This window comes from Phalacrocorax carbo, chromosome 10, assembly GCF_963921805.1.
Source record: "Phalacrocorax carbo chromosome 10, bPhaCar2.1, whole genome shotgun sequence".
NCBI lineage: Eukaryota > Metazoa > Chordata > Aves > Suliformes > Phalacrocoracidae > Phalacrocorax > Phalacrocorax carbo.
The window spans coordinates 24,384,339-24,406,600 of NC_087522.1; the positions used below are offsets into that span (position 1 = coordinate 24,384,339).

At 43.3% G+C, this 22,262-nt stretch overlaps 1 protein-coding gene and 1 long non-coding RNA gene across 2 annotated transcripts; one reads left to right on the forward strand and one right to left on the reverse strand.

The window, feature by feature from the left end:
- On the forward strand, positions 1 to 5,835 carry LOC135315276 (uncharacterized). The gene is made up of 2 exons (XR_010374716.1): positions 1 to 73; positions 5,544 to 5,835. It is a non-coding gene; the product is annotated as an uncharacterized LOC135315276 (long non-coding RNA).
- LOC104040875 (embryonic protein UVS.2-like) lies at positions 2,728 to 21,262 on the reverse strand. The gene is made up of 11 exons (XM_064462537.1): positions 21,194 to 21,262; positions 21,013 to 21,037; positions 19,951 to 20,088; positions 17,818 to 17,935; positions 17,098 to 17,276; positions 11,618 to 11,699; positions 7,402 to 7,529; positions 5,514 to 5,629; positions 4,851 to 5,076; positions 3,626 to 3,744; positions 2,728 to 3,051 (listed from the first exon to the last, which is right to left on the reverse strand). Exons 1-11 carry the CDS (start codon positions 21,260 to 21,262, stop codon positions 2,821 to 2,823), a joined length of 1,431 nt encoding a protein of 476 aa, XP_064318607.1. The 3' UTR covers positions 2,728 to 2,820.
- Between the last annotated feature and the right edge of the window lie 1,000 nt (positions 21,263 to 22,262).

Sequence of the window (22,262 nt, forward strand, 5' to 3'; positions counted from 1 at the left end):
CAGATTACAAAAGCATACCACTCAAAGGCCCTGATTTGCCTCCCAGACAGGAACCTGGACAGTCCCAAAGCAGGTAAGATTGAAATACATGGACACAAACACTCTTGTCTCTTCCACATAAGCATGCTTCTGGAAGTGTCTCTCTTATCACATATATGTTTTTATAAACAATTAAGGTAATACCTGTTTGTGTCATGAGGTATGTACGTATATGGGAAGACACATATCTATTCATGACTGCTAGATGCCTCTGTTTTTTAAGGTTAAATCCTTACATGTTGGATTTCAAAGATGCGTTAAGTGAATGCCGAACTGTCATTAGAACCTCTCAAAATCCTCCTGCAGTGGTATTGGAATCCTAAACTTGGCTATACTGTCCACTTTGTCTACTGACTGGTCACTCTTAATTTATATATCTCAGAATATGAATGTTATTAGCAAGCTTGTAAATAATTTCTATATATGGGCAATGCTTGTCTGTTAGATGCGAGACCCCTTACATTGTGCAGTTGGGTACACCTAAGCTCTTGCCAGGGTTTGTGAATTCTACAGCTTCTCCATTCAAGATTTGCAACTAACTGTGGGTGAAAATGAGCAGCAGTCATTATAAGAAGGATGCCATTCACCAGGATGTTTTGTATGTGGCATTTTCCTGTTTGGTGGGCCATAGATTTATAGATGAGTAATGTATTACTGAAGTGGAGACTGTTGGCAGGAAACCAGAGATTTTAGCAATAATTAGAGGAAAGCTGAAGGTTTTGATATCTGCAGAGGGTCAGGAGATGATTTGGAGCATATGTGGAAGCTCCAGCTAATGTGCATGTCCCTCAAGGAAAGCGGTTAACAAGGACCCCTACCAGAACTCATGAAAAGCAGAACCTTTAGATCTCAGGCTGAAAAGCCTTTCCTATTAAAGAGTTATCTTATTCATCACATTATATTTCAGCCTGTCCATACATTCAGGAATCTACATCATTACTGTTGAATTCATGTTTTCAAAACAAATGAGATGAGTCTTCAGCCAGGCTGTGTGCCCTTAGGGCTTATGACTTGCCTGCAGGAAGGGCTTGCTTACAAGTAAAGTACCTTGATCAAGTCACATTGCCACGTCTCCGACTCCTACTTAAAACCATATTTCTAATGACAAATTGCAAGACTAATATTCCTAGATGTAGTACATTGCTGTTTCAGCGTGTTGTTCATGCTCCTTTACCAAATACAGGTGAACGTCTAAAGCATCAGACCTATGTAGAGCCCCACATCAGGCAATGGGAACTAAAGGGAAACTAAAGTAGTAAGTTACAAAGCAGTTCAGCACTGCGTATTTATAATAAGGATCCATTCTACTTTGTATACATTAACAGTTGTCACGCAGTTATTACTTTTGCACCTCCATGAAAGTCCTCAGATTTGGAGAGAAGAATTAGCTTTTGTACAGTCTGAAGTTGAGGTTAAAAATAGAAATAGACTTTAATTTTCTCTCATGCTGCTGAAATTATTACATCCTCCAAAAAAGGTGCCAGTCTAAATAGTGAGCCAAAATAAATGAAGGAATACTTTTTATAGCCAGAAGACAGGAGCTTGTAGGAACCACAAATATTTGCATGCACTTTCCCACCATGATGCAAGCAAGCTCTAGACCCTGATATTCACATCTTACCAAATATCGTTCTTCTGAGGATGAAAATTAACCAGTGCTTTAAAAGGAAAACATTAGAGATCCTTAAAAAGCCCCCAAAAGTGACAGCATAATTTAAAATTTCCTTGGCTGCCTTCCTAGCACCAGGAAAGCAAATTGGCATTTTCTACGTGCTTTTCTTCACAAAGGCATAACTGCAGCAAGAACCTTTATTATTTATTAAATTTTGGCATCTTCCAGTTTAGCGCTGGCAGTCAGTTCTGAATACATCAAGTCAAGGCAAAGTGTTAGCTGTCTACAGTGGTGATTTCTTTCTCTTCAGATGTCTCCTCAGAGGTGGAAGATTTCTCTATACAGGCAAGGTACTTCACACCTAATATGTTCTCCAAGGTTATTGGCTCCATTTACATTCGGTGCACTTTGCATTATGTTTTCAGGCATCATTTTTAAAAAATATTTTGGTAATACCCCACGGACAATTTCAGTACCTGACTCGGGCATCAGCAAAGTGGTAACAACCACTTTGTGGTTTCACTCCATTCCCTCTCCCCTCACTGCTTTTTCCTGCCACTCCTAATAATTTCTTCAGTTAAATATGTTCTCTGACCTGGTTCATCTCACAGAAGAGTAGTGCAATTCTTTGAGTTGAGATGCTGTACCTGGTGATTTCCAGGCTAAGCTAAGTTGCCTATACGAACTGTATGAGTGAGCTTGACTTCAAAGCATAAATAAACATGTGTCTGAAGTTTTTTCTGTATGCATACTGGTATGTACATTATGGTTGGATGATAACATTTGCCAGAATACAGATTAAAGTTGCTACATAGCTATATTCTGAAATTTTTATGGGTACAATTTCTAACACTAGAAGTTCTTGAAAATCTGCTTACACAGTTTTTAGTTTTGCAATTTTATTTTTCCATGCAACACCAGCAATGAGAATACTATAACAAAAAGCTTACAGTTTCAGACAAGCTTCCCGTGGGCAGGAACATTTTTGTCCATAATTCACCATGCAACTTACACCACTGTAGATGTAAGACCAAGAGATCAAGCTTCTAGCTTGTTAAAGGTATCAGGGAGCTATATTTTTGCTGAAATTGGTAGCATCTGGACCTTCTCCCATGGCTAGCTAGTCTCTTACTTTTATTCTGTGTTTTCCAACTCCCATACGTATAGTACTACCTACCAAATGTATAACTCATCACGAATCCGGGCAACTCCCAAACTATATCACTGTGAAATTCAACCAGCACGAAGTTCCCAGTGGAAGTAAAGTCTGCAACCTTCTCTGTCCCACAATAAGGGCCAACTGCAGGTGATGTAGGTCGGCTTCCATCGTGTATAAGCAAGTGGTCATAGATGCATTTGTCACTATCTTCCAGCTCAAAGGATAACATTTTGAGAGATATCTGAAGAAAATACAACCAAAGCACTTTGCTTCCAGGTTATACGCCTTTCTCTTACCCTTTGTATGTAGCAAGCACATATACTCTGAAATCCTTATGTGCAGGCACCTTTTTTTATTCTGTGTTTGCACCACATCCTGATCCCGTATTGTAATGTAAATTAGTAGCAAATTATTTGCTCAGTTCATCAGCATTTGGATTGGAAGGAGAAGCAAGGGACAAGATTGATCTTGTACACTCTAATTTCTCTTCTCTAGAGAAATATTAAAAGAGCATCTGTGCAATGTTTTAGTTTTCTAATGGGAACTCTTACCTGGGGGTTATTCTGAACAAAGCCTGATGGTACAAGCTAAATTCATATGAGTTCACATGCAGGTGTAAAGGTTTTCCCTTGCTGAACACCTCAGATACCAAGATCCAGCACAAGTTCTTAAACTGGATTTTTGTGTCCAGATTTTTACTCTGAGAATGCCTGCTCAAAAAGTGACATTACAGCTGTTATTCTCCAAGGCAAGAGAAAAAAGATTCAATTGAAGAACACTGATGAAACCCACAAGTGAGTTCATCTGTGCCTTACCTTGTATCCTACTGGAGAACTGATGACCCAGAAGCATGCTTGGTTTTTGGGGTATTTATTGGGATAGTTTGGAGAGGTGATGACTCCATTTGAGTCTGTGAAAGTATCTCCACAATTCACTGAAGAGTAAAGGAAAAAAACAGAGAAGGGCATATTAACAAGAGTATTTTGGCAGAAGTGAGCTTGCTTACTGTATTCTTTCTTCAAGCCAAGAAAAAATGTGCTACCATGAAAATCTACTGCTGAAATATTTTCTTTCCTTGCTTAGTATTTGTAACAGCAGCTGTACTGAAAGAACTAAAAACATTGCTCCTAATTAACATTTGGAGGACAGGAAAGACCTGCATCTAAAGCTATATCTGTCTTTACAATTGAGTGTTACCATATTGGCATAGCATTCTAATGGTACTAATGTACTGTACTTTCAGAATAGAATTAGCTCAAGTATTCAGGATTGCATTATCAAGCTAGATCTAATGCTATCTAGAAATTACTCCATGAAAACTAATGCAAAAAGAGTAAAAATGACACATTTCTAAGACCTCCTCAATTCATGCTTTAGAAAACTCAGCATTTTGAGTTGAAATCAGGCAATAACAAGTTATTTGGGCTACTGCCTTCTAACTAGAAGCATGTTGCAGCACAACAGAATTTTATCCAGCAGTCCATAATGCATTTGTATGTTTGTAAAAGACACCCCTCAAGCGACTACAGTAAGCTCTGTGTTTCATGTAACATAACAGAAGCCTTTAATTCAGAAAGCGTAAGTTACCCAAGGTTAGTATCTCCCCTGTTGTGTAAAAAGACACAAAACCTTGAATAACATATTGCCTAGATACTGGCTTAACAAGAAATCTCAACAAATGAGATGTAGAGTTCTGCAGTCTTTGTGCTCTTTGGCTGCACTGCTCCTATTAGTTACTGTCGTTGCATTATTTTTAAAGAAATTGTTCTAAAGGTGTGAAGAAGCCTAGAAGAGGCTCTCAGAAGAATGCGAGTGGGTTCTCAGGATTGCTAACATGAGACCCATGCAACATTCCATCTTCTGTTTCCTGCTAACCTTCAGCCCCATCATTGCCTAGCCTTCCTGCATTAGCAAGTGCTATGGAAGTGTAAAGAATAACACAGGAAAAACCTACGCTGGAGTACAGGTTCAAAATTTTCACTTCTTCCAAACAAATACTATTAATGCTATTCTCCAAGCTGTGCAAAGGAGTGATCATACCCCTGTTGTAGGAGGCTTTGAATCCAGTGGCTGTAATGCTCTCATCACTTGCAAACTCTACCAGCATTGTTGATCCAGATGCCACTAAGGAGGGCAGTGGCCCCTTCCCACAGTATCTGTCCAGCAAGATGGGGGAATTCCTGCTGTTTCCGTTGTAAATTTTTATATAGTCAGAAGTACAGTCTGAGGAGGTTTGGAGATCAAAAGTCTCAAACTGCAGGAAAATCTTGAGAAACAAGAAAACAGACATTGTGTTTAATGCTATACACAGGGAAAGATTCAAACCATCTAATTGTTATGAAGTGAACTAAGATTTCATATTCATTTTACTATCCGTGTATCACTGAAATTTTACTCTCTGTATAAAAAGAGCATAAAATTTCACCTAGCTACCCTGTTACTGAGCCCAGTGATTGATGTTTGACTATTGCTTGCCTTTGAAAAGTCATCCAATCTTGACTGGATAAAAATCAAGTTAAATAATGCATCTGATAGTCTTAATAAGTCTTATGAAAATTGTTGAGAACAGTCTTTTCATTCACTGTGTAACGAAATAAATGTCTTGGTCCATGAAAATCACTCCCAGAGGGTAGTCATAATAATGAAATAATGCTGTGTAGCCTTGACACTGTGGTTCAAACCTTTTTTTCCTAATAAAATTACCTTACTTCGACGGATGCGGATCAACCACAGGCAGTTGCTATTGTTCGGGTATGGGGATGGATAATTGACAGAGGAGAATGAGCCTTTGGATTTAGGCAACACAGAGCTACAGCAGTCTGAAGGGAAGAACCAACAACAGTGTTGAAGATAATGAAAACTGCACAAAAATCTTCCAGAAACACCTAACAAGTCTCTCCAACCATTTGCATCAAGTCAAGCTTGTAAAAAAGAAATGAACTATAATGCTTACAATTGCGGTGATGTTGCTAGTCTAAAAGTTATTCAAAACCTGCAAGTGAAATAAAGCTACTTATCTGCTTCAGCTACTGATGTTTTCTTTAAAGACACTAGGGCTTCACTCACATAGTTTAGTTTACTAAAAAAGGCCTGGATCTCTCATGAACTTCCTTAGCCTCAATCACAGAAGTAGTTTCAATGACATCTGAATGTCAATTCCCATCAGCAAATGTGTGTGTATTCCTAAGTGTATGCAAAAATCAAGCTTGAAAACTAGATTCTGTCAAAGCAAAGCAGGGTAGTCACTGTGGGAAAACAGAGAGCACTGAAGTCAAGCTACAGACCTAGTGAGTGGTATACAAACTCTGTTCTGATCTCATCTGCCTTTCGTGTTTCCACATGTAGTCTTCATTTATTGCACTGTGTGTAGCTCCCCAAATTACCAAATATGAATATATGACATCTGAACGTATAATTTTATGATATTTTCCTCTTTCTCCCTACTTTCCCTGAGACAACCAGACTTTTTGTCCTCTTTTTTTTAGTCCATGAGTTTTTCTCCTTTTTTAATTTAGCCCTTTTCCTCAAAAACATACAGATCTAATTATGAAATGACACAATAATGGTACTGAAATGTGATTCATTCCCAGCCCCACTATCAAGACTAAATATTATTAAATACTTGTTATCGCTATATTTGAGACCATGACAGATATTTAAATTGTAAACTTGTGTTATCTGAAGTTAAGAATTTGGGAGGAACCACTCTCAGCAATGATTTCTCTACCTATCCAACTGAAGGAATGCTGATTCCCACTAATTACTGATGTTTATTTAATTAAATTCTAACACAACTCAGAGCAGAATTTGGTTCACTAATGTTTAGGCCATTTTAATGTTTCTTGCTGTTTTGGTGGAAACCAATTGAGTTAGCATCTCAGAAATCAAATACCATATAAACCAATCAGCCTATGTACTGGGAGTTGAGGCAAAAACTGTGTATTGCAGGAGCACACCTGGTGTTTTACCTGTATTTTGCACATCTTAACTGAAGAGTTCCTGCTACAGAAGAATGCTAAATATTTCTAGACCTTAAGATACCACAGTGATGAGTTAAGAAATGGATGGGGCAAGGAAGTAGGTAACTCTACAAAAAGCCCAGGGAATTCCCCTCAAAGAGATGTTCTGATCAGCCTAAATGGCACCCATATTTACAGCCCTGCAGTCGTTTTCTAATTGAAAGAAATCACAAACCTGCTGGCACTACTGATGCACATGACTCTCAGCTATATTTACTCATGGCTAAGGATAGCTTCCATGCTTTGCAACCTTCAGAGCTTTCCTGAAATAAGAAGTTGACAGAGGTAGCAACCGTGATCTTTCTGATGGCTTTCGCTTATGTGAAAGAGCAGGGACTAGGTGAGAATAACTCAGAATGACAGTGAATTACTGAAAGTAAATTGTCCTTTCCAAGAAGGCAGCAGCTTGGCACAGGGACAGGTCTGTTGCCACACACATACCAGCCCTCTTGTAGGGTGAGGGAGATATGTGTTGAAAGGACTGTGGGCTGAGTTTCTTTGGGGAATGTCTGACAATGTCTACAGACCTCAGTTGTATAAGGATTCACATGCCTTCTATATACAGCACTTACTGCACTTGTAAAGCTTGTTGATTTTAGCTACATCCAAGTTACTCAGCCCTTCTCTCTGCCCAATGGGTATAGAGGGGTCAGGAACTGGTACAATAGTTGGTTTCCCTGGAGTGCTGGCGAAATCATACCTGTAGAAACAAGGAAACCACATTTCTAGACCACTTCTCTTAAACAGTAAAGTTCTCTAACTGCATAATCATATTCATAGAATCGTAGAATCGTTAAGGTTGGAAAAGACCCTTAAGATCATCGAGTCCAACCGCTAACCTATCACTGCCAAGTCCACCACTAAGCCATATCCTCAAGGACCACATATACCCTTCTTTTAAATACCTCCAGGGATGGAGACTCCACCACCTCCCTGGGCAGCCTGTTCCAGTGTTTGACAACCCTTTCGGTGAAGACGTTTTTCCTAAAATCCATCTGAAACCTCCCCCAGCGCAGCTTGAGGCCATTTCCTCTCATCCTATCGGTTGTCACCAGGGACAAGAGACCGACCCGCACCTCAAAACCTCCTTTCAGGTAGTGCAGAGAGCAATAACGTCTCCCCTCAGCCTCCTCTTCTCCAGGCTAAACCCCCCCAGCTCCCTCAGCCGCTCCTCATCAGACTTGTTCTCCAGACCCTTCACCAGCTTCGTTGCCCTTCTCTGGACACGCTCCAGCACCTCAGTGTCCTTCTTGTACTGAGGGGCCCAAAGCTGAACACAATATTCAAGGTGCGGCCTCACCAGTGCTGAGTACAGGGGCACAATCACCTCCCTGCTCCTGCTGGCCACACTAGTCCTGATACAAGCCAGGATGCTGTTGGCCTTCTTGGCCACCTGGGCACTGCTGGCTCACGTTCAGCCGGCTGTCAACCAACACCCCCAGGTCCTTCTCCACTGGGCAGCTCTCCAGCCCCTCCTGCCCAAGCCTGGAGCGTTGCAAGGGGTTGTTGTGACCCAAGGGCAGGACCTGGCACTTGGCCTTGTTGAATCTCATACCGTTGGCTCCAGCCCATCGATCCAGCCTGTCCAGGTCCCTCTGTGGGGCCTTCCTGCCCTCCAGCAGATCGACACTCCCGCCCAACTTGGTGTTGTCTGCAAACTTACTGAGGGTGCACTCAATCCCCTCATCCAGATCATCAGTGAAGATATTGAACTGGACCGGCCCCAGCACTGAGCCCTGGGGAACACCACTCGTGACTGGCCACCAACTGGATGTGACTCCATTCACCACCACTCTCTGGGCTCGGCCGCCCAGCCAGCTTTTAACCCAGCACAGAATGCACTTGTCCAAGCCGTGAGCAGCCAGCTTCTCCAGGAGAAAGCTGTGGCAGACAGTGTCAAAGGCCTTACTAAAGTCCAAGTAGATAACGTCCACAGCCTTCCCCTCATCCACTAAGCGGGTCACATTATCATAGAAGGAGACCAGGTTAGTGAGGCAGGACCTCTCTTTCATAAACCCATGCTGGCTGAGCCCAATCCCCTGGTTGTCTCACACGTGCCGCGCAATGGCATTCAAGATGATCTGCTCCATGACCCTTCCCGGCACCGAGGTCAGGCTGACAGGCCCATAGTTCCCCAGAACTTCCTTCCAAGGTTCTTGTAGAGGGGCATCACATTTGCTAGCTTCCAGTCATCTGGGACCTCCCCAGTTAACCAGAACTGCTGATAAATGATGGAGAGTGGCTCAGCGAGCTCCTCTGCCAGCTCCCTCAGTGTCCTTGGTGGATCCCATCCAGCCCCATGGACTTGTGAACATCGAGGTGAAGGAGCAGGTCGGTGACCGCCACCTCTTCAGCAGCTGGGACTTCATTCTGCATAGTAGCTCCATCTCCCAGCACAGGGGCCTGACAACCCCAAGGACGACCAGTCTGACTATTAAAGACTGAGGCAAAGAAAGCATTAAGTACCTCAGCCTTCTCCTCATCTTTCATGGCAAGGTTACCTTCCACATCCAGCAAAGGAGGGAGGTTCTCCCTGGCCCTCCTTTTGTCACAGATGTATTTATAAAAACATTTTTTGTTATCTTTAACAGCAGCGGCCAGTTTGAGTTCCAGCTGGGCCTTCGCCTTCCTAATCTTTTCCCTGCATAACCTCACAACATCCTTGTAGTCCTCCTGAGTCACCTGCCCCTTCTTCCAAAGGCAGTAAGCTCTCCTTTTTTTCTTGAGTCCCAGCCAAAGCTCCCTATTCAGCCAAGCCGTCCTTCTCCCCCGCCTGCTCGACTTACGGCCCATGGGGACGGCCTGCTCCACCACCTTTGAGACTTCCTTCTTTAATAACATCCAGCCTTCCTGGACTCCTTTGCCCTTCAGGACTGCCTCCCAAGGGACACTGTTAACCAGACTCCTTAACAATCCAAAGCCTGCCCTTCTGAAGTTCAGGGTAGCCATTTTGCTGACCCTCTTCCTCACTTCTCCAAGAATCAAGAACTCTGTCATGTCATGGTCGCTGAGCCCTCGACAGCCTCGACCACCCACCTCACCCACCAGGCCGTCTCTGTTCGTAAACAGCAGGTCCAGCGGGGCCCCTCCCCTGGTTGGGTCGCTCACCAGCTGCGTCAGGAAGTTCTCTCCCACACACTCCAGGAACCTCCGAGACTGCTTTCTCTCTGCTGTGATGTATTTCCAGCAGATACATGGCAAGTTGAAGTCTCCCATGAGAACTAGGGCTAGAGATTGTGAGACTTCAGCCAACTGCTGGTAGAGTACTTCGTCTGTCTCCTCATCCTGGCTGGGGGGTCTATAACAGACTCCCACCAGGATGTCTGCCTTACTGGCCTTCCCCCTGATCCTCACCCATAAGCACTCAACCTTATCATTACCGTCGTTGAGTTCTAGACAGCCAAAACACTCTCTAACATACAAGGCTACCCCTCCACCTCTCCTTCCTTGCCTGTCCCTTCTAAAGAGCTTGTAGCCATCCATTGCAGTGCTCCAGCTGTGCGAGACATCCCACCATGTTTCCATGATGGCGACCACATCATAGTTTCCCTGGCACGCAATGGCTTCCAGCTCCTCCTGTTTATCGCCCATGCTGCGTGCATTGGTATAAATGCACTTCAGTTGAGCTATTGATCTCTTCTCCAACACGGGCATGCCACCCCCAGGTTCACTCCTAGCAAGCCTGGTTTTATCCCCTTCCCCCTTCGTATCTAGTTTCAAGACCTCTCAACGAGGCCTGCTAACTCCTGAGCCAGAATCCTTTTCCCCCTTTGCGACAGGTGAGCCCCATCTCTCCATCAGGCCTGGGGCCATGTAAACTGCCCCATGATCAAAAAACCCAAAATTCCACCACTGGCACCAGCCTCTGAGCCATGTGTTAATGAGATGGGAGTTGCTGTTCCTTTCCATATGTCTCCCAGCTACTGATGGGATGGAGGAAAACACTACCTGTACCTGTACCACATGCACAGAATTTCAATGGAAAAGGGCAAGAAGCTTCTCAGGGACCAGTTAGTCTTCCCTGAAGAGGACCAGTATGGTGTGCAGCAGGTGAAAGCATGAGAGCACAAAACAAGAAAAAGTGGCACTGTTCTGAGTGAAGACATCTTTCGCCAATGTCCTGGCAAAATTGCCTGAATCCCACCTTCATTGGTCCAGAGGCAGAGGCACAGGAGTAGTTCTGTATCAGTTACTAATTGTTTATTTGCTATATGCAATTTCCTGCCTCCTACTAGACAAGTTTTATTTCACAGTTTTGTTCAGAAGTTGTTGCTTGCTAGTGGAAATAAAGGAGAAGGTACATGATATGATCTTGTACATTATGGACTAAAATGCAACCTTAGACAGTGTTCCCAGATGAATATGAAGCAGCACACAACATCTTAATGGTATAAAAAAATTCCATCTTTCTTCTCTCTGCACGTAAATATTGTTGTCTCTGATCAGCTGTTACTACATTAAAAAAATCATTCAGACTTCAGAACTGGTTTAGATCAGTGACTCAGTAGAGTTAGACTTTGGACCATAGCCATGTCAAAGGCCTCTAGCAAGAGACAGGAGTACAGTGAAAGAAAACATCCTAATTTTTTCTTCTATCCATATCAACTCTGCTTTCCCGGAATCCTGCTGACAAAGGAAGTGTGCTCACCCTTAATTATGCCCATTCGCTGAATTTTAAGTGAACAGCAAAAGTAATATCCTGCACAGATCAATCCCTTCTTCCTAACCTGAGCAGAAGATCTGAAAGCTGTTTTCTCCTTTGAAAAGACATCTCAGAAAACAACTTACGCGCCATAGTGCATCACAGAAGAGTAGTCATAGGGAAGGCCCAGATTTTTGGAATTCACTTTTGCAAAGTTTCCTTGTTCCCCTGTAAGGTAGGAAAGCAACATTTCAGTCAGAACAATTGTTGCTGCTCTAATAGTACACTGTCTGCTGTCATAATCCTAAGAGTAACTTAGGATACAAATACTTCTTTTCATGAAATCTTGGATCTATCAAAACCACCAGAGCCTTTTGAAGCTCATGGGAACTCATTTTCACTCAGTCTAGTAGGTTTCAGAATATAAACCTAATCAAACAAGTAAAAGTTTTGATACAATCAATGAATCCATTCCACTCTTCAAGTAAAAGTATTCACATGTCCATTTTCATTCGGGTGTCTCCAAATACATTTCAGTGCATTATCTTGAACATTATAAGCATTCAGCCTATGTCCCCAAAGCTGCATCCATACCTTGAAAGGGAAATTTGGCTGGCCAGCTAGATCAAAAATTCAGAGGTATGTGTAGGTGACCACCAACCTGTCTTGCTGAATCCTTTCACCAAAGGATTATAAGACCATAGAAGAAAGGGATACAATTTGCTTGTTACTTGCACCAAAGGACTCGTTATCAGCCCTGTTCTGGCTTTGTCTCTGGTCAAACCTATCAGCAGGGACTACAGTGAAGTGATATGACTTGCATGAAGCAAGGGCACTCAGGAAGATCAGCTAGAAACATTATGTCTGAATATAGCTGCTGAGCATCTCATCACTTTTCAACTGTTTAGCCCTAAAAAGCCCATATGAGGTAAGAAAGCATTACACGATACAGAGCCCAGAGACGCAGACTGGAATTCATGTCATCTAGCTTTAGTTAGGCACTGAAGCTATTCATCAAGGTTCCCAGGACAGACAGAGGAGAGGGAGAGACACAGATGGAGGGAGTTTCATCTGAAGGCACCTATTTCTCTCCATTGACTGGAGAGCATGAGGACAAATTGCACACTGGGTCTTTTGTCCATGGTAAGACAGGCAAGTAAGCAATATCAGAGCAGGGAGCTGAGTGCAGTCAGCCTGGCCTTGAGGCTGATGCCCTAACCACGGAGCACTCCTTTCCAGTTCAACATCTGTACCTTCAAAACTAGTGGTTTGTAAACCACAAACCATCTGGACAAGAGTTCAGCATTGGACGCTTGTCAGAAAAATCTCTGGAGTCTGCACATCTTGGCTGGCAGGCTTGCAATCAGAGCCAGTCTATTCCAGTAATGTCCTTCAGCACTGGTCTAGGGCTAGGAAATGCAAAGAGAAGCTTCAAAATAATGAATTTTAGAAAGTTTGGGGATAAACCTGACTTTGGAGTTTTTCATAGCTTAAAAACTCAGTTAAGGCTCAAACTGGTTCTCAACAGCATTAGCTTTCCTGACTCTGTTAGGTTTTTATCTCAGTTCCTCTTATCTGCTATGCTGACTTGAGAAAGAATTATCAGCAAGTGCACAGCTTCTTTTGAGGGGATGAACAGAGAACACAGTTCAAATGCAGTGAAACATTTAAGCATATGACTACTGTTTGGCACATAAGTGCTTTGCTGAATTGGTTTGCTAAAAAGAAAAAGTCACAGCAGCCTGGCTGGACAGAGGCACTGCCAGAAAACTAGTATCTGCCTCATCACATGCCAGAGAGATTTGGCTGTCTAGACCTGCACACATATGGGGACCTTAACCCATCTTTTCCACTCTTAAAAAAAAAAATCTACCTCTGTCAGAATCTAAGTGTAATGACTCAGAAGAGCTGAAAAGGAAGCTTTGGCTGAAGACTCTGAATACAGTTTTTTTTTCCCCCAAAAGTTTGGGAAAAACAAGCTGAGTTTCAAGTAGCTAAGTGGACAGCAACTGATCAGGCTGCATTTTGTCAAAACAAAGAAGTAGGATGGCTTCCAAGGTAAATTTCTGGGTAAAAACAAAACCCAGCAAACATCCACAGTACTGCAGCCCTGACAAGAGAAAATCAGCTTGTGTGGGAGAGCTGGGAAGTTGCAAAAGGTCTTGAGGTCTGGTTCTGCACCACTGAGGTTGGGGGAGCTCTGCCATCATGCCTGTTAACAGCAGCGTGTTTTTACAGGAGGTGTACACTAAAAATCCTCATGAACATATCTGTGTTTCTTAATTTCATTTTCCCTATGTACATTTGCGTTTTTTCCCTACACTGCTTGCATTGGACACACTTTGCATTCTAACTCCCTTGTCACGCCAAGCTTCTCAGCCTCCACTCTTGGTGAATGCTGTTAATACACTGAAGATATACCCCACCTCCTTTTGCATAGCCTTGTCTTCTTCACTGCATCCCCCTCTTTTATCCTTTCATGATACTGTGCCTGAGTCGGAGCTTGGTTACATCTGTATCTTTTAGGAATGATGACATCTGAACCTGTGGACTTCCCCCTGCAAAACTAGTGTAAGATTTTATGTTTGTCTAGTATCTTTGGTTTCATGTTCTGGCTTCATGTTTTCAATTTCTCCTTCCTAGCACGTCCTTTGCTAGCATTTCAAATATGGCACACCCTTGTACAATGGCAAACAATTCATAGCAAAATTGCACCTTAACTCTACAGCTGAAACCTCAATAAAGAACAGCACAAATGGAATGTACTTAGGCTATCATGGGAATAGCTGAAAAAAGTTTGGAGAACAGTGTGTTAGGAATTTACAATAAAAACAATCAGGTTCCATCTGGAGAAAAAGATATATTTTCAGCTGTGCATGACATTGAAGAGTTGAATATCTTATTTGTTGAAGACCCTTATTAGAATTTGGTATTCAATTGTCCCACATAATTTAGTATTATTTTCTCTAATGAACAAAGTACACTCTTATCTTTTTACAATTGTTGTGGGTTGTCTAGCTCTCATAGCTGTCAGACAAATGATTCCTTGCATCCTTTCTACCCCTACTTGCCTTCTACATACCACTTTCTCACTTTCCCTGGAACCTCCTTCCATTCTCTCTACCCTCCCCTTCCCAGAGCCTGGAGCTCTCTATATGCTCCCGTGTTCCCGCACACAGATCAAGGGCACATGCCCAAACGATTCATATCACAGAATCACAGAATGGCAGGGGTCGGAAGGGACCTCTGGAGATCATCTTGTCCAAACCCCCTGCTTGAGCAGGCACACCCAGAGCAGGGGCACAGGAACACGTCCAGGTGGATTTTTAATGTCTCCAGGGAAGGGACCCCACAGCCTCCCTGGGCAGCCTGTGCCCCTGCTCTGGCACCTGCACAGTAAAGATGTTTTTTCTCATGTTTAGCTGGAACTTCCTGTGTTTCAGTTTGTACCCATTGCCCCTTGGCCTGTCATTGGGCACTACTGAAAAGAGCCTAGTCCCATCGTCCTGACACCCACCCTTTAGATATTTATAGGTATTGATGAAATCCCCCTCAGCCTTCTCTTCTCCAGGCTGAACAAACCCAAGCCTTTCAGCCTTTCCTCATAAGGGAGATGCTCCAGTCCCTCAATCATCTTGGTAGCTCTCCGCTGGACTTGCTCAAGGAGTTCCACACCCTTCTCAAACTGGGGGGCCCAAAACTGGACACAATACTCCAAATGCAGTCTCACTAGGGCAGAGTAGAGGGGGAGGATAACCTCTCTCGACCTGCTGGCCACGCTCCTTTTAATACACCCCAGGATAAAGTTGGACTTCTTGGCCACAAGGGCACATTGCTGGCTCAGGGTCAGCTTGCTGCCCACTAGCACTCCAACGTCCTTCTCAACAGAGCCACTTTCCACTAGTTCAGCCCCCAGCCTGTACCGGTGCATGGGGTTGTTCCTCCCCAGGGGCAGGACCCTGCACTTGCTCTTGTTGAATCCCATGAGGTTCCCCTCGGCCCAGCTCTCCAGCCTGCCCAGGTCCCGCTGGATGGCAGCACAGCCTTCCAGCATATCAGCCGCTCCTCCCAGCTTGGTATCACCAGCCAACTTGCTGAGGTTACGCTCTATCCCATCATCCAGGTCATCGATGAATATATTGAACAGGGCTGGGCCCAGCACAGACGCCTGGGGAACAGCACTAGTTACGGGCCTCCATCCAGACTCTGCCCCGTTGATCACGACCCTCTGAGTTCTGTTGTTGAGCCAGTTCTCTATCCCTCACACTGTCCACTCCTCCAACCCACACTTCCTTAGCTTGTCCATGAGGATGCTATGGGAGACAGAGCCAAATGCCTTGCTGAAGTCGAGATAGACAACACCCACTGCTCTCCCTTTGTCAACCCAGCCAGTCACACCATCGTAGAAGGCTCTCAGGTTGGCTAAGCATGATCTTCCCTTGGTGAATCCATGCTGACTACTTCTGATAGCCTTCTTGTCCTCTACATGCCTAGAGATGACCTCCAGGATGAACTGCTCCATCACCTTTCCAAGGATGGAGGTGAGGCTGACTGGCCTATAGCTTCCCAGGTCCTCCTTCTTGCCCCTTTTTGAAGTTTGGAGTGACATTTGCTTTCCTCCAGTCCTCAGGCACCTCTCCTGTCCTCCACCACCTCTCCTCCACAACCCTTCTTGCTGAGAGTGGCTCAGCAAGAACATCTGCCAGCTCCCTCAGCACTCGTGGGTGCATCCCATCAGGGCCCATGGATTTGCAAGGGTCCAGGTGATCTCTGACGCAATCCTTCTCATCTGACGGTAAGTCTTCCTTTCTCCAGATTTTTTCTCTCTCTTCTGGGGGCTGAGATGCCCGATGGCCAGCCGTAGCAGTAAAGACCAAAGCAAAGGTGGCGTTCAGTAACTCTGCCTTCTCTGCATTCTGCGTTCCTTTCCCTAAATAACATTCACTTGTTTTCCCCCTACAGCTTCACCAGTCCTGATTGTTCCCCATTGCTCCTTCTTTTCATGGCAGTGTATAGTATTCTCTCCTCAAGGAAGAAATAATTGCAGTCTTTCCTCTTACATCATGCCAGGTCCCAGAATTTTGCCCAGCCTAGTGGTTGTATGCGCTTCCATTCTCTCCGCATTGAGTCCCTAGTTCATCTAAATTTTAGGCTATGTGCATTTCATTCACTGCCTACCTGCTGCCTTCCCTATTTCCATGGTTTTCCCCCTGACAGAGTTGCTGTGCAATTCCCCACCATGATCTCTGAATATCATGTTTCTCCCCACCTCAGCTATAAGTCTCACAGTCTTCCCTCCTGGCCAAGACTTTGCTACAACATTTTGCATTCCTGATGAACTTGGTATTTTGGATATAAGGCGAGCCTGGGCTCAAGGTTGCAATAAAAATAAGAACACAGAGCTACTTTTAGGCTGCATCTGTCTTGGAGGACCACACTGACGTTGATGTAGCCACAGAAATTCCCCTAGTACAAACACTGAACAAGAATTTCCATCGTGCTGAATGTGCTGCTGCTGCAATTCAGCCAGCATTAATCATGATTCTTATTTGCATTGCTCTTCACAGAAGAACCATTCTCCTTTATCTGAAAGTATATGTTTTCTCTTAAGATTTAGCAGACATACCTGCCACAATGTGTTCCCACATAATCTTGACAAACCTGTCCCGATCACTCCGTGCCTGTTCATGGATGAAACCCAGTGCGTGGTTGATTTCATGCTGAATCGCTCCTTTATCCATGCAACCATTTTTCACCAGGCCTACTGCTTGACGTCCTCCAATTTTTCCAAAGTAAGACCAGCAGCTAAGAATAGGTGATCAATAACCAAAATGATCACATTCAGCAAATACAAAGAAATAGATGTACTGATTATGCCACCAAGGGCCTCCAGATGTGCAGCCACAGAAGGGGACATGCAAATGGTCACTGGCATGAGATATCTAGGCTTCCAAAAGCTGCCAAACTACATAGAGGGAGAAATAAAGCCTTCATGACGTGGCAAATTTTAAAACAGTAAAATGGCTACATCAAACTAAGATGAAGTTTAAGTAGTTAAGCAAAGAACCTGAAACAATTATACTTCTTCAAATTTTTACAACAATGATGGAAGATATCTCATTTTGAATTATACCCCATTATCTTTAAGTCCACACACACGTTTATTCCTTCAGCCCACTAACTGATGTAACTACCAGTATATCTGAAGAAAAATGAAAAATTGCACCTGCTCTCTGAATCTTGATTCCTAGGATAAAAAAGGGCAATTATTTAAATCCAGATCAAAACAGTAAAGAAGCTGAAAGACCTTTTGAGTGCTTCCGCTCCCAGGAGACAGGAATCTTACCTCTGCCCACGTTCAACATACACATAGTCTGTTTCTGTAGTGCGATTTACAAACTGCACACAAGTCAGCGTGGAGATCTCTTGCAGAGCATCGGCAATCCAAGTCCTCTCTGTCACTGCTAGAAAAAGAAAAGGGCCAGGGGAAATCTTCCTTGGTTAATCAAAACCAAGGCGCATTGATGGGGTGCATTCCTTTAAAACTTCACAGCACTCATTAGCTTTTTATCATACAAGTACAATTAAAAAAGGGCACAAAATCTTCAGAGATCTTCAAGTTGACTGGGCTTTCAAGGGGAGATGTAAAAATTATAGCTGGCCCTTATGCATATTCCATAGGACACAGCTGTTGGGAAGCAAGACTGGCATTGTTTCTTCCATTGGATAGAACAGAAAAAATGAAACAGTTTCAGATATGAATAATTGGATTGAAGTACCCCATACGAGCCACCTGACTGTAGCTAAGCACCAAAACCCTATTTTGTTTATCAGGGATAACAAATATCTGCCATCCCCTTGGGATCACTTGAGACAGCCAGCATTCAGAAGCTCTGAAGATCACAGTGTTTCTATTCAGGTACCAAACAAAGATTGGAGTGTTTATCTACTTCTGAAGATTTTGGCCTAATTTGGCTTCCTTAGTTATGAATCATCTACAACTGATTTGTATCTCAATTTCCTCATCTTTAAAGTTTGGAGGGAGGGAGGTAGATGGAATAACCCTCACATAACCACAAGAGGTCACGCTGCAGTTCTGGAAGCACATGGGCGGGAGGAGCAGCCTCAGTAATGCAAAGACTGGGCTTTCCTCAGGTCAAATGATAACACATATTCCCATTCGCCAGGAAGAGGAATCAGGAACAGGCTGTATTTCACTTCCATTCCATTTTCTCTCAAGGTAAGATCTTTTAAGAGGGGTCTGTATGGAAGCCTCAGACCAGAGAAACCTCAGCAGGAGAGAGATGGAAGATCTGCACAGCCCATATGAAATGTTCTGGAACAAAATTTTTTAGATTAAGTCATTGGTCTTGCAGCCTTTTGCACAGGACAGAGCTGTTGACTGAGGAGAGGGAAATGATAAGGGAAGAAAAATCTCCTAGGATTTTTCCTCCATTTTTGCCTCTACAGGATTTATAGTGCGGGAATATTTCTATGAGAGATTTGAAAGAAAATTATAGTGTTCAAAAAAGTACTCCTAGTGGGAATTTTGACAAAAATACATTCATAATGTGAACAAATTCTATTTCTTCTTCTGTACTTGCTAAATATCAAAGTGCATTTTAGCTAGCAGGAAGGAGCTAATATTTGTAATTAAAATTAATTAGCTGGTATTTATATAAAACTACCGCCCAGGTGTCCTGGTTTCACCTGGGATAGAGTTAAATTTCTTTGTAGTAGCTAGTATCGGGCTACATTTTGGATTTTCACTGGAAACAGCAGTGATAATGCGGGGGTGTTTTGGCTGTTGCTAAGTCGCGCTTACACTGGTCAAGGACTCTCTCAGCTCCCCGTGCTCTGCCGGGGGCACAAGAGGCTGGGAGGGGGCACAGCCGTGACAGCTGACCCCAACTGACCCACGGGATATCCCATACCATATGATGCCATGCTCAGTATATAAAGCTGGGGAAGAAGGAGGAAGGGGGGACGTTTGGAGTGATGGCGTTTGTCTTCCCAAGTCACCGTTACGCGTGATGGAGCCCTGCTCTCCTGGGGATGGCTGAGCACCCGCCTGCCCGTGGGAAGGGGTGAATGAATGCCTTGTTTTGCTTTGCTTCTGTGCGCAGCTTTTGCTTTACCTGTTAAACTGTCTTTGTCTCAACCCATGAGTTGCCTCACGTTTACTCTTCGATTCTCTCCCCCATCCCACCAGGGGGGAGTGAGCGAGCAGCTGCGTGGGGCTGGGTTGCTGACTGGGGCTAAACCACCACACCAAGTAACCCCATATTTTAGTGTCTGTAACTGAAATGTTTGGAGTATCATCCAAACTATCAAACAGATCAGCAAGAGAGACATGTAAATAAATTCTCATTTGGACAAAGATGGCTTTTGCTGCATGCCACAGAAACATAAAATAACAGACAGTATAGGGACTGGAAGATCAATGCTAACTTTACAGCATCCATTTGCATACACTCACAGAAATCAGAAGAGATGTTAACTGGAACCTTGACTAGTCCATCTTGTGACTTGGGCCATAAACAACTCTCACAGTTAATTGCACTGCGTCGTCCTCTTCTCAAGACTATGTCTCCTTCATACACAGCGATTTCACTACCTGGCAGATGAAGACAATAAAGAACATACATAGCACTGACAAGGTGAATAGATGTGCAAAAGGGAGAGGAGAGGTATACACTAACCAAGCTTTTGTACCTTTGAAAATTTCTTTCACTAAATTTAATTTCCTAATAATGAGAAAAAGGATTAGTAAATTAAGATTGAATGAAACTAGCATTCACATTATGCTAAGACTGGTTAGGTCTGCCTTGCTTCCTGGATAGAAAAGATTAATATTAATATAGATGTCATGGTGCAGTGGTAATCAAAGTTATGACTAAATATAGTTTAGCTCAAGAAGCTTTGGGAGTCTTCAGAGTGGAAGTCTAAGTATTATAAGTCATTGTTCTCTTCATTAGAGCTTGTGGAATTAAAGAAAAATCATAACTGACCTCTGTAAAAATGGGGTGAATCATAGAAAAGAAATTACTGTTTTTACCATGCATATTGACCGCATGCAAGCTATTCATTTCCAGGTTAACTGTTAATGAGACATAAGACATTGTGGCATACTCCTCAGTCCTGACTCCAAAATACTTGGAATACATTTCTCCTAGACAAGAGCTATCGGTTATTATGCCAAAAATGTACAATAGTCTTGGGTACAGCAGGCAGGGGAGTGCCTTATATGACAGAGGAAAGAAATCAAAGTGAAAAGTATTCTGATTTGCCGAGGCTACATATGGAAAAGAACATTCCACATAGCAATGGCTCAATAGGTCTTCTTAATTTCTTTATCATGACAGCATAAATAATCACACTGAATGCAACTTTAAAACACATCTGAATTCTGTGAATTGTTTTCCACGATGCTGGAAAATATTTTCAAAGAGAAAAATATAGCAAATAATGAGAACGAGGTATAGAGAAGCAGCCCCACCAAAATCTACAGTTATTTATATAACGATTACAATCAACTCACCTAAGTCACTGTTTCTTGTAACTTTCTGGAAAAAAAAAAGCGTATCTTTTAATACACACTTATCTCCATGGCAGAAAACTTCTATCATGTAAAATCACAGCAGTAAAAGTTTGCAACTAATTTTAAGATAGTCAGAGCAACTCAGCAGCAGCAATGTAAATTCTAAACATCTGAGACACACCTGGACAGGCTTACTTAGTGCAAAGCTATAGAGAAATGCTAAATGAGTTGGCAGAAGAAGGTACTTCATCGTCAAGCTTCTGAGATGATCTGCTCTGCAGCTTAGTTCTCAAAGCTGTGGTTAGTTTACTTGGGGCAAGTTTTATGGGAAAGCTGTGCTGTTGCTAACAAGTGCAACAAAATTAGATAACAAGAAGTATTTTCACAAAACAAAGAAGCTGCAGGACCTCTCAAGAGAATTTCCAGGCTCTCATTTCTTATTTATCTTCAGAAAACAGAGGAAGTGGAGCAATAGGAAAGAAAATCCAGCAACCTTAAAGTGACTCATCTTTAATTCTCAGAAGAACCCATGAGCTGCTGCAGGTCTCCTCGCTACTGACCTGCAGGATATCTGGTAGCCGTCTGTTTACAGCAAAACTCAATGTCAAGGAACTCTTTGATCCATCCACACTTTACTTGTCCTAGAAACTCCTTAGCTTGCTGCCAGGAGCCACCCTGTCCTGCAAAGCCCATCTGTCAGCCTGTCCACTCTGTGCGCAGCTCTCAGCCAGGCATTGCTGGCCGGGAGCACTGGAAATCTGTTGGAGCCAAAGATGAATCTGATTGTTGGTTGAAATTGTTTTCCTAATACCATATCTTGCAATATAATAATCACTGGCAGTGATTGTGTGTCCCTCTGGAGCCTACAAATAAATAAAACCACCACTCCCAGAGTTTTGGCTTCCCACCTTCTGGGAAGCCCTCTTTCCTTTGGTGTCTGTGAATAGAAACAAGCCTAGAAAGGCAGGCTGAATCCTAGAAACCCCACACTGTAGGAGTAAGCCACACAATGGGAATATTCATGTTGAAGCCACATGAACACCACCATAGGCAGGCAGATGTTGCTTTCTCCCCCCAGCTGCAGCCCCTGCACAGATACCTAGGTGTTGTAGAAAATCCTAGGGAATTGCTGCATCAGATCTTTAAGAAACGAGTAAGAAAACCTTTGGAATTGCCTGCAAAGGCAAAATTCAGAGCAATCTATGTGGTTCACAGCAGATCAAGATGGCAGAGGGTGCCTCTCCAGATAA